The sequence below is a fragment of the Oncorhynchus gorbuscha genome, linkage group LG23, assembly GCF_021184085.1.
Source record: "Oncorhynchus gorbuscha isolate QuinsamMale2020 ecotype Even-year linkage group LG23, OgorEven_v1.0, whole genome shotgun sequence".
Lineage (NCBI taxonomy): Eukaryota > Metazoa > Chordata > Actinopteri > Salmoniformes > Salmonidae > Oncorhynchus > Oncorhynchus gorbuscha.
Genome location: NC_060195.1, coordinates 16,167,180 through 16,180,367, shown reverse-complemented (window position 1 = coordinate 16,180,367; position 13,188 = coordinate 16,167,180). Strand labels below are relative to the sequence as shown.

The 13,188-nt window shown below is 45.9% G+C and overlaps 1 protein-coding gene across 1 annotated transcript in view; it reads right to left on the bottom strand.

Moving 5' to 3' along the window:
* Window positions 1-13,188, bottom strand: part of LOC124011238 (ankyrin repeat and KH domain-containing protein 1-like) — a 63,618-nt gene that overhangs the window by 36,882 nt on the left and 13,548 nt on the right. The window contains 5 exon segments of the mRNA XM_046324396.1: window positions 138-371; window positions 1,165-1,312; window positions 1,500-1,647; window positions 3,632-3,788; window positions 9,581-9,734. Of these exon segments, the coding sequence (XP_046180352.1) occupies window positions 138-371; window positions 1,165-1,312; window positions 1,500-1,647; window positions 3,632-3,788; window positions 9,581-9,734 (841 nt within the window).

The window sequence follows — 13,188 nt, the reverse complement described above, 5'->3', positions numbered from 1 at the left end:
AAGCAGAAACTATTATTTTGTTGTCTGAGACTATGAAGGTTGCATTGGGGGGGTGATGTCAGCGAGCGCCACATGAAATCATCTAAAAAAACAGTCAAAGGGAACACTTAAATACTCCGTCGAGAAGTGAAGAAGACCTTTGTAGCAGGCGAGTGTGAGGGCGCTCTCCTTGAACTCGTTGGAGTGTGTGTTGATCCCGGCGCCGTACTCCAGCAGAACCCTGGCCACCTCCACATGGCCCGCGCTCGCCCCCTCCATTAGAGGGGTGTGTCCGTTCTCATTGTGATCCTCGATGTTGGCCCCCTCCTTCAGGAGAACCTTCACCACATCCACAAACCCTCCAGCACACGCATACGTCAGGGCTGTGTTACCTACAGAGGGAGAGAGAGACCATACGTAAGGGCTGTGTTACCTACAGAGGGAGAGAGAGACCGTATGTCAGGGCTGTGTTACCTACAGAGGGAGAGAGAGACCGTATGTCAGGGCTGTGTTACCTACAGAGAGAGACCATACGTCAGGGCTGTGTTACCTAGAGGGAGAGAGAGACCGTACGTCAGGGCTGTGTTACCTACAGAGAGAGAGAGACCGTACGTCAGGGCTGTGTTACCTACAGAGAGAGACCATACGTCAGGGCTGTGTTACCTACAGAGAGAGACCATACGTCAGGGCTGTGTTACCTACAGAGAGAGACCATACGTCAGGGCTGTGTTACCTACAGAGGGAGAGAGAGACCGTACGTCAGGGCTGTGTTACCTAGAGGGAGAGAGACCATACATCAGGGCTGTGTTACCTACAGAGGGAGAGAGAGACCATACGTCAGGGCTGTGTTACCTACAGAGGGAGAGAGAGACCATACGTCAGGGCTGTGTTACCTAGAGGGAGAGAGAGACCATACGTCAGGGCTGTGTTACCTAGAGGGAGAGAGAGACCGTACGTCAGGGCTGTGTTACCTACAGAGGGAGAGAGACCATACGTCAGGGCTGTGTTACGTGTGTTAGTGATGTTTAGATGTAATGCAACTCGATGGGGCCGAGATGGTGAATAGGGACATATTGTCCAAGCAGAAATCTAAAGATTTTGGTTTGGACAAAAAATGATGACAAGAAATAACCAGATGCACATTGAGCAAGGCAGATGGAAAAGGATAAAGGTGTGTATTCGTACCGGTGGAGGACTGTGCGTTGGCGTCGGCCCCGTGGACCAGGAGCAGCTTGACGATGTCCACGTAACCGCCACTCGCCGCCGCCATCAGGGGAGTGATGTCACCTTTAATCCCCCGGTCCTCCACGTTGGCATGCATGGCGAGCAGCACCTAACAACCAATCACAGTCGGGGTCAGAGCTGTATGCTGTAGAGATTGTGGGGGACTGAACCGCATTCTGACATAACCCGCAAAAAGAGGACACCTTTCACGGAAGTTACTGAAATGACTTCGAAAAGGTTGATTACACACTTGCGACACACACACACACACACACTGCTCTCTCACGCACACACACCTGTGCGAGTTCATAGTATCCAGCAGAGCAGGCGAGGCAGAGAAGACTCTCTCCTTCCTCCGTGTGTTCGTTGACGCTCCGCCCCTCGTCTAGCAGCTTCCTCACAGCGTTCACGTCTCCGTCCGAACACGCCTCTGCTAGACTACGGCTGAAAATAACCAGACTGCTACAATTACTGCCACTGTGACAGGAGAACAAACACACACACTTCGTAATCAAACAGTCACAATTACTGCCACTATGACAAGAGAACACACACCCCTGAGAAACACACACACAACTAATGCCACAAACACACACAGCTCATAATCATACTTATTTTATTACTGTGAGTGAAACTACCAGACATATGATGCTTGACTGAACCGTTTGATCGGGTAACATATTGATCACGGCAGTAATACATTGATTGACATTCAGATATTGACTGCTATATTCAGTTTGTCTCACATACTTGTCGGCCTGGCCAGCGTTGTTCTCTTCTCATTTATTGACAGATGAACTGGGTTAGACACACACAGTTGAAGTCGGAAGTTTACATACACTTAGGTTGGAGTCATTAAAACTCGTTTTTCAACCACTCCACAAATTTCTTGTGAACAAACTATAGTTTTGTCAAGTTGGTTAGTCCATCTACTTTGTGCAAGACACAAGTCATTTTTCCAACAATTGTTTACAGACAGATTATTTCCCTTATAATTCAGTGTATCACAATTCCAGTGGGTCAGAAGTTTACATACACTAAGCTGACTGTGCGTTTATATAGCTTGGAAAATTCCACAAAATGATGTCCTGGCTTTAGAAGCTTCTGATAGGCTAATTGACATCATTTGAGTCAATTGGAGGTGTTCCTGTGTATGTATTTCAAGGCCTCCCTTCAAACTCAGTGCCTCTTTGCTTGACATCGTTGGAAAATCAAAAAAAAATCAGCCAAGACCTCAGAAAATAAATTGCCGACCTCCACAAGTCTGGCTCATCCTTGGGAGCAATTTCCCAATGTTCATATGTATAAACAATAGTACGCAAGTATAAACACCATGGGACCACGCAGCCAACATACCGCTCAGGAAGGAGACGTGTTCTGTCTCCTAGAGATTAATGTACTTTTGCGAAAAGTGCAAATCAATCCCAGAACAAGAGCAAAGGACCTTGTGAAGATGCTGGAGGAAACGGCTACAAAAGTATCTATATCCACAGTAAAATGAGTAAAAAGAAAATCAGTAAAAAGCCAGACTACGGTTTGCAACTGCACATGAGGACAAAGATCACACTATTTGGAGAAATGTCCTCTGGTCTGATGAAACAGAAATAGAACTGTTTGATCATAATGACCATCATTATGTTTGGAGGAAAAAGGGGGAGGCCTGCAAGTCTAAGAACACCATCCCAACCATGAAGCACAGGGGTGGCAGCATCATGTTGCGGGGGTGCTTTGCTGGAGGAGGGAATGGTGCACTTCACAAAATAGATGGCATCATGAGGATGGAAAATGTGGTGCATATATTGAACAACATCTCAAGACATCAGTCAGGAAGTTAAAGCTTGGTCGCAAATGGGTCTTCCAAATGGACAATATCCCGAGCATACTTCCAAAGTTGTGGAAAAATGGCCATCACAAAGTCCTGACCTCAATCCTATAGAACATTTGTGGGCAGAACTGATAAAGTGTGTGCGAGCAAGGAGGCCTACAAACCAGACTCAGTTCACCAGCTCTGTCAGGAAGAATGGGCCAAAATTCACCCAATTTAATATGGGAGGCATGTGGGAGGGTACCCAAAAAGTTTGACCCAAGTTAAACAATTTAAAGGCAATGCTAGCAAATACTAATTGATTGCATGTAAACTTCTGACCCATTGGGAATGTGATGAAAGAAATAAAAGCTTAAATAAATTATTAATAAATAATCAATTATTCTGACATTTCACATTCTTAAAATAAAGTGTGATCCTAACTGACCTAAAGACAGGGAATTTTTACTAGAATCAATTATCAGGAATTGTGAAAAACTGAGTTTAAATGCATTAGGCTAAGGTGTATGTAAACTTCGGACTTCAACTGTACTTGTCGGCCTGGCCAGCTTTGAGTGTGTTCTCTTCTCATGTATTGATAGATGGACTGGGATAGATACATACTTGTCAGCCTGGCCAGCGTTGAGCGTGTTCTCTGCTCTCATGCGCGTCAGGGCAGCAGCCGCCTCGTCCAGGGCACAGCTCACTGACGACGTCAGCCTCCGCAGCACCTCGGGATCTGCAAACGCTTTACCATCCGCAGTTGACAGTTTACCAATGCCTTCCGGGTTAAAGGTCATCACAGGAAACACAGGCATGGGGGCAAAACCACACCAAAGAAGCCAGGCAGGTGATCGTAGAGGCAAGTCCAGCCACAGCCAATCCAATCCAATGTTAGTAGCAGCATTCATAACAAAAAATACAAAACACAACACAAGCATGGGTTAGATCCAAATCAGGAAAACAGATTTGACAAGCTTAACAGTCTTGGGTATATACACTGAGTGTACAAACCATGACACATAGTGCTCTTCCATTAAATAAACTGAGCAGGTGAATCCAGGTGAAAGCTATGATCCCTTATTGATGTCACTTGTTAAATCCCTTCAAATCAGTGGAGATGAATGGGAGGAGACACGTTAAAGAAGTTTTTTTTAAGCCTTAAAACATTTGAGACATTGTGTGTGTGTGTGTGTGTGTGTGTGTGTGTGGTGTGTGGTGTGTGGTGTGTGGTGTGTGGTGTGTGGTGTGTGGTGTGTGGTGTGTGGTGTGTGGTGTGTGGTGTGTGGTGTGTGGTGTGTGGTGTGTGGTGTGTGGTGTGTGGTGTGTGTGTGTGTGTGTGTGTGTGTGTGTGTGTGTGTGTGTGTGTGTGTGTGTGTGTGTCAAGAACTGCAACGCGGCTGGGTTGTTCACGCTCAACAGTTTCCTGTGTTTATTAAAAATGGTCCACCACCCAAAGGACATCCAGCCAACTGGACAACTGTGGGAAGAATTGGAGTCGACATGGGCCAGCATCCCTGTGGAACGCTTTTGACACCTTGTAGAGTCCATGCCTCAACGAATTGAGGCTGTTGAGGGCAAAAGGCGTTCCTAATATTTTGTACACTCTGTGCATGTCTATATGTCCAAACGTCTTGGTCTAGAGGCATTTTCACATGAGGTAATGTGAAAGTATTTCCACCTTTCCCCCCGAGAAGCTAGGTGAAAACGTAGACATATGTCCTCCACCGACTGACCCAGGTCTCACAGATCTAACCCCTGGGGGCTACACGAGAGTCTAAGCAATGGGTTAGGGTGCTACCTGAAGGGAAAAGGACTGGCTCGTGTCTTGGGGTAGGGGCTGGCTAGGGGCCAGAGGGGGAGGGGCTGGCTAGGGACCAGAAGGGTAGGGGCTGGCTAGGGACCAGAAGGGTAGGGGCTGGCTAGGGACCAGAAGGGTAGGGGCTGGCTAGGGACCAGAAGGGTAGGGGCTGGCTAGGGACCAGAAGGGTAGGGGCTGGCTAGGGACCAGAAGGGTAGGGGCTGGCTAGGGACCAGAAGGGTAGGGGCTGGCTAGGGACCAGAAGGGTAGGGGCTGGCTAGGGACCAGAAGGGTAGGGGCTGGCTAGGGACCAGAAGGGTAGGAGCTGGCTAGGGGCCAGAGGGGCAGGGGCTGGCTAGGGGCCAGAGGGGCAGGGGCTGGCTAGGGGCCAGAGGGCAGGGGCTGGCTAGGGGCCAGAAGGGTAGGGGCGAGGGGCTTGGGGACCTATATGCTAGCAGGGCTCTGTCTTGTGAATTATACATGAGACCTCGCCTGGTGGACTAGCACTGTGTGTAGAAGAAGGTGTTGGACAAGAAAGGCACAGCAGGGAGAAAAGCAGGAATGTCATACACGAGTGTGTGAGTGGGAGAGAGGGAGGGAAGAGAAAGCCAGCAGAAGAGAGGGAGAGGACCGAGATGCAGGGAAGGGAGGGAGGAGCGCAAGAGAGAGAAGCAGGCAGGAGGGAAAAAACAGATTTTGTTCCGTTAACATACTGAAGGATCTTTCACAAGGACCAAGACACACTTCCCATCCAAGGAGGCCAGCCAAGCCAAAACTGTGTGTGTGTCCGTTGACATGAGACAAGGGACAAAGTGAGAGCATGCTAGCAAGAGAACCCCCCCTCCCCCCCAAAAAAACACCAAAAGAATCTGAAAAAAAGCAACATTGGTTCAGAGCTCAAGACAGCAGCCATACAGTACAGCACCATCTATGTACCAGAAAAGTTTAGAAGTGGGTGGGTCCAGCCAGTCAGTGTTCATATCACCACTGTGTGAGTGAGTCTAAAAACTTAGCCAACACCTGGCTGTCAGAAGGATTTTACAATGTTTCCCCAGGCGGGCAGGCAGGGCAAGTAGTGGAGGACTGAGGTCTGGGTGGTTGATTGTTGTGTTGTCCTGTCTCAACAACATCACTACGGCTTTTGACAACAAGCAGTATTGTGCAGCTGTTTTTTACTGATCTGGCCAAAGCCTTTGATTCTGTTAACCACTGCATCCTGATCAACACAGTCAGCGACCTATGGTTCTGAGGATAAGCCTAGTTTGAAAACTATTTCTCTGGCCGTGTACAATCCAAGGGGCCTGCTTTCTAACCCACTGGCTGTATCTACGGGAGTTCCACAAGGATAGATTCTTGGGCCGACCCTATTCTCGGTGTATATTAAGAATGTTGCGCATGCTTCTGGTGACCCTCATCCACCTTTATTACACGATCCTGTACACAACTGCCCCCTCCCTGATCACGTAACCACCCTACAACATAGCTTTAACATCCAACATACCTTCTCTGACCTTACCAATACCAAAAAAAGGAAATGCATGCTCTTCAATCGGAACTTACCTCAACCTGCCTACTCTCCTAACATTCTCAACCTCATTCCATACACACATCACCCACCTATAGTTTAAAATTACATCTAGAATTGGTTTTCTAAACATCCTTCACCCACTGACAAGCACACCCTTGTAAAAATGAACATACTGCCAATCCTGGACTATGACGATGTAGTTTACAGGCTTTCCCCCAAAACAACTTGTAATTTACCACACTGCCATACGCTTTGTTACCAGTGCCCCCTTAAACACTCATCACTGTGGCCTTTACACCCTAGTCAACTGGCCCTCGTTACATACACGACATCAGAACCACTGGTACCAATTTATTTACAAGTCCCCCCTCTACTTCAACATCTCCACTACCAATAGCAACCTGATCTCTGGTAGAGGGTTTGTACTGGTCATTCCAAGCCCAGCACTTCCTGTGGCAATCAATCATTCCAGTTTTCGCCGCCAACGACTGGAACGAGCTGCATAAGACCTTCAACCTTGACACATTCAAGCCACCACACTCCTTTAAAAACATTACCTGATCTGCTGACTGATCAATATGCCTGCTGATCATTGTCTGCATTGTTGACATTTGCCTCCTGTTATTGTGGTATTTCTTCACTAACCTAGTGTGAATGTTTCTCATTAGGGCGGCAGCTAGCCTAGTGGGTAAATCGTTGGGCCAGTAACCAAAAGGTAGCTGGTTCGAATACCCGAGCATTCAAGGTGAAAAATCTGTCGATATGTCCTTTAGCACTTACCTCCAATTTGCTCCAAGGGCACCGTACTACTACGGCTGACCCTGTAAACCACCAGGTACTACTACGGCTGACCCAGTAAGCCACCAGGTACTACTACGGCTGACCCAGTAAGCCACCAGGTACTACTACGGCTGACCCAGTAAGCCACCAGGTACTACTACGGCTGACCCAGTAAGCCACCAGGTACTACTACGGCTGACCCAGTAAGCCACCGCGTACTACTACGGCTGACCCTGTAAACCACCGCGTACTACTACGGCTGACCCAGTAAACCACCGCGTACTACTACGGCTGACCCAGTAAGCCACCGCGTACTACTACGGCTGCACCTGTAAACCACCGCGTCACTGCACCTGTAAACCACCGCGTCACTGCACCTGTAAACCACCGCGTCACTGCACCTGTAAACCACCGCGTCACTGCACCTGTGTTCCATGTTTGTGGTATTGTGTGTTGTCCCGTTCTCTGTATACAGTGTGTTCCATGTTTGTAGTATTGTGTGTTGTCCCGTTCTCTGTATACAGTGTGTTCCATGTTTGTGGTATTGTGTGTTGTCCCGTTCTCTGTATACAGTGTGTTCCATGTTTGTGGTATTGTGTGTTGTCCCGTTCTCTGTATACAGTGTGTTCCATGTTTGTGGTATTGTGTGTTGTCCCGTTCTCTGTATACAGTGTGTTCCATGTTTGTGGTATTGTGTGTTGTCCCGTTCTCTGTATACAGTGTGTTCCATGTTTGTGGTATTGTGTGTTGTCCCGTTCTCTGTATAAAAAAAAATATATAAAAAATAAAAAAAAAAAATAAAAAAATATGCCATTTAGCAGACGCTTTTATCCAAAGCGACTTACAGTCATGCGTGCATACATTCTACATATGGGTGGTCCCGGGGATCGAACCCACTACCCTGGCATTACAAGCGCCATGCTCTACCAACTGAGCTACAGTGTGTTCCATGTTTGTGGTATTGTGTGTTGTCCCGTTCTCTGTATACAGTGTGTTCCATGTTTGTGGTATTGTCCCGTTCTCTGTATACAGTGTGTTCCATGTTTGTGGTATTGTGTGTTGTCCCGTTCTCTGTATACAGTGTGTTCCATGTTTGTGGTATTGTGTGTTGTCCCGTTCTCTGTATACAGTGTGTTCCATGTTTGTGGTATTGTCCCGTTCTCTGTATACAGTGTGTTCCATGTTTGTGGTATTGTGTGTTGTCCTGTTCTCTGTATACAGTGTGTTCCATGTTTGTGGTATTGTGTGTTGTCCAGTTCTCTGTATACAGTGTGTTCCATGTTTGTGGTATTGTGTGTTGTCCCGTTCTCTGTATACAGTGTGTTCCATGTTTGTGGTATTGTCCCGTTTTCTGTATACAGTGTGTTCCATGTTTGTGGTATTGTGTATTGTCCTGTTCTCTGTATACAGTGTGTTCCATGTTTGTGGTATTGTGTGTTGTCCTGTTCTCTGTATACAGTGTGTTCCATGTTTGTGGTATTGTGTATTGTCCTGTTCTCCGTTGTACTGTTATGCCTCTCGGCCAGGTCGTCAATCTAAATGAGAATTGGTTTTCAATTGACTTGGTGAAATACATAATTAATGCAGCTCAGAAACTGCGTCCGAAACGGCAGCACATTCCCTATATAGTGCACTACTTTTTAAATCAGGACCCATAGACCTGTGGAATAGGGTGCCATTTTGGACACGGCCTGTGTCTCAGAGAAGAGAAGACTACATTGACATTGCTGTCATTTGCATTTTGTGTTGTGTTGATACTTAACAAAAAGCTTTAATATAATTGAATCCTGTGTTACCTACCATAAAACCTCGACACACCCTGGTCCATATAACACACACACACACTTACACCCATAAGCACCTGCTCTACCACTACACTACAACAGTCAAGAGCCAGACACATGTAGGCTACACACAAGCGCGCACACACTAACACAGACATCCACATGTTGACATTAGAAACATGGGCATCCCTCTTCCTGGCTTTCCTCCTGTTTGAAACACCTCCTGCCTTCCTCCTTCCCCTGAAGTAATCAGTGATCTAACGTGGTCGGATGGTGGGTGACAGCTATGCTGTGTTAGATGCAGATAACCACACGTTTACTTCAATGGATCAAACAGAACTGTGACAGTTCGCAAGGCAAGGTGTCAGGTTTGTGGGAAGTACTAGAGGGGGCGAGCTGGGATCTGGTAGGGTGGAATGGGGTTGCTGGTGGGGTCCTTTTATGTCAAGTAGGGTTAGATGGAATTGGTTTGGATGGGGTACTAGGCCTTAATCTTAAAGGTGAAGTAAGTTTGAATTGACTTTGGGACAGGGCTGAACAGTGAGATTGGGCACAGTTGGGTTCTGATAAACCTGAGCCATGTTTAGGGCCCAGAGTCGTACTTCCAGCCTCTAGCAGGGCCTTGAGGCGGGCCTAGGTCTCTGCGTCTAGGTCAGGGGGTCATGGTTTAGAGGTCGTACCTGCAGCCTCTAGCAGGGCCTCGAGGCGGGCCTGTGTCTCTGGGTCGACGGTGCGGAGGTCCACCCCGTCTGTGGCGCTGGACAAAAGCAACTCAGAGGCAGTCTTCATGATTGGGTTCTCCAAGTCCTCCTGGTCCAAGATAAATGACTCCACCTGGGGTAAGGAGAAGTGGAAGCAAAGCACAACATATAAAGCACATAACAGCAGACAGGGACAACTCACTTTTGAGGTTGCATCTTGATCTGCAGCAGACCCCAAAAATGTCTAATATTATATTGCTTAAAAATCTGTATCCATAGCTGTTGATGAACAGAGTTAAAGACCTAAGACTGGAGTCTAATGTAAACAAGCACAGCTCTTCAGGTTGTCTGGTGTCCTCCGCAAACCCAGACTTATTTGCATACCTGGATATATTTATGACCACATATTATGACCACATTGTGACGTTTTAGTCTTCAGCAAGGTTTTTTTCTACTTGTTATTTTTGTACACAAAACATCTCAAGGCAAGCTGACTTCGGTAGCCAAAGTATACGCCCTTCTTCGGAAATTGGTCAACAGTAGGGATTCTTCAATTAAGCGTTTGTTGTCATTCAACGAGAGACTAAATCATTTTCATGCACATCTGTTCACTTGTTAGATGTAAAATTGAGCAAGTAAGACTGCCTTGGCATAAACGATTTCCTGAGTTCTTACATTAATTCTGACTATTTTGAGGAAGTGTATACTGGCTACGGCATCTCGAGATGGACAAACAGGACTATTGCAGCCTTTTCAGGTTTTTCAAGCGAAGGTCTTTTAACGGTTGTATACGAGCACACTCATTCGGTTAGGTGCCAACCGAAACCAAGCATGCAGAAGACTTTTAGCCAAGATTCAAGTTCTTCCTGAAAGCGTGACCTGACCAGGAAAAGGTCATGTCTATTACGCGACCAACCACAGATAAAATTTTGGCCCACCAAGCTAGAGGTCGACCGATTAAATCGGCATGGCCGATTACATTGCAATCGACGAGGAGACTGCGTAGCAGGCTGACCACCTGTTACGCGAGTGCAGCATCAAAAGGACCTTGTGGCTGCAGAGCCAAGGTAAGTTGCTAGCTAGCATTAAACTTATCTTATAAAAAACAATTCATCTTAACAAAACCCCTAGTTAACCTATTAATATCATCAACCATGTGCAGTTAACTAGCTTGTCCTGCGTTGCATATAATCCATGCAGTGCCTGTTAATTTATCATTGAATCACAGCCTACTTCAACTTCACCAAAACGGGTGATGTTTTAACAAAAGCGCATTCGCGAAAAAAGCACAATCGTTGCACAAATGTACCTAACCATAAACAAATTTCTTAAAATCAAAACAAGTACAGTGGGGAAAAAAAGTATTTAGTCAGCCACCAATTGTGGAAGTTCTCCCACTTAAAAGATGAGGCCTGTAATTTTCATCATAGGTACACTTCAACTATGAGACAAAATGAGAAGGAAAAAAATCCAGAAAAATAACATTGTAGGATTTTTAATGAATTTATTTGCAAATTTGGGTGGAAAATAAGTATTTGTTCAATAACAAACGTTTCTCAATACTTTGTTATATACCCTTTGTTGGCAATGACAGAGGTCAAACATTTTCTTTAAGTCTTCACAAGGTTTTCACACACTGTTGCTGGTATTTTGGCCCATTCCTCCATGCAGATCTCCTCTAGAGCAGTGATGTTTTGGGGCTGTTGCTGGGCAATGCGGACTTTCAACTCCCTCCAAAGATTTTCTATGGGGTTGAGATCTGGAGACTGGCTAGGCCACTCCAGGACCTTGAAATGCTTCTTCCGAAGCCACTCCTTCGTTGCCCGGCGGTGTGTTTGGGATCATTGTCATGCTGAAAGACCCAGCCAGGTTTCATCTTCAATGCCCTTGCTGATGGAAGGAGGTTTTCACTCAAAATCTCACGATAAATGGCCCCATTCATTCTTTCCTTTACACGGATCAGTCATCCTGGTCCCTTTGCAGCCCCAAAGCATGATGTTTCCACCCCCATGCTTCACAGTAGGTATGGTGTTCTTTGGATGCAACTCAGCATTCTTTGTCTTCCAAACACGACGAGTTGAGTTTTTACCAAAAAGTTATATTTTGGTTTCATCTGACCATATGACATTCTCCCAATCTTCTTCTTGATCATCCAAATGCTCTCTAGCAAACTTCAGATGGGCCTGGACATGTACTGGCTTAAGCAGGGGGACACGTCTGGCACTGCAGGATTTGAGTCCCTGGCGGCGTAGTGTGGAACTGATGGTAGGCTTTGTTACCTTGGTCCCAGCTCTCTGCAGGTCATTCACTAGGTCCTCCTGTGTGGTTCTGGGATTTTTTGATCATTTTGACCCCACGGGGTGAGATCTTCCGTGGAGTCCCAGATCGAAGGAGATTATCAGTGGTCTTGTATGTCTTCCATTTCCTAATAATTGCTCCCACAGTTGATTTCTTCAAACCAAGCTGATTACCTATTGCAGATTCAGTCTTCAATTTTGTTTCTGGTGTCCTTTGACAGCTCTTTGGTCTTGGCCACAGTGGAGTTTGGAGTGTAACTGTTTGAAGTTGTGGACAGGTGTCTTTTATAAGTTCAAACAGGTGCCATTAATACAGGTAACGATTGGAAGACAGAGGTCTGTGAGAGCCAGAAATCTTGCCTGTTTGTAGGTGACCAAATACTTATTTTCCACCATAATTTGCAAATAAATTAATTAATAATCCTATAATGTGATTTTCTGGATTTATTTTCCCTCATTTTGTCTGTCATAGTTGAAGTGTACCTATGATGAAAATTACAGGCCTCTCATATTTTTAAGTGGGAGAACTTGCACAATTGGTGGCTGACAATACTTCCCCCCCCACTGTATGCATGTCAAATCAAATCATCAAATCAAATTTTATTTGTCACATACACATGGTTAGCAGATGTTAATGCGAGTGTAGCGAAATGCTTGTGCTTCTAGTTCCGACAATGCAGTGATAACCAACAAGTAATCTAACTAACAATTCCAAAACTACTGTCTTATACACAGTGTAAGGGGATAAGGAATATGTACATAAGGATATATGAATGAGTGATGGTACAGAGCAGCATACAGTAGATGGTATCGAGTACAGTATATACATATGAGATGAGTATGTAAACAAAGTGGCATAGTTAGTGGCAAGTGATACATGTATTACATAAGGATGCAGTCGATGATGTAGAGTACAGTATATACATATGCATATGAGATGAATAATGTAGGGTAAGTAACATTATATAAGGTAGCATTGTTTAAAGTGGCTAGTGATATATTTACATCATTTCCCATCAATTCCCATTATTAAAATGGCTGGAGTTGAGTCAGTGTCAATGACAGTGTGTTGGCAGCAGCCACTCAATGTTAGTGGTGGCTGTTTAACAGTCTGATGGCCTTGAGATTGAAAAACAGCTTCTGTCTCTCGGTCCCAGCTTTGATGCACCTGTACTGACCTCGCCTTCTGGATGATAGCGGGGTGAACAGGCAGTGGTTCGGGTGGTTGATGTCCTTGATGATCTTTATGGCCTTCCTGTAACAACGGGTGGTGTAGGTGTCCTGGAGGGC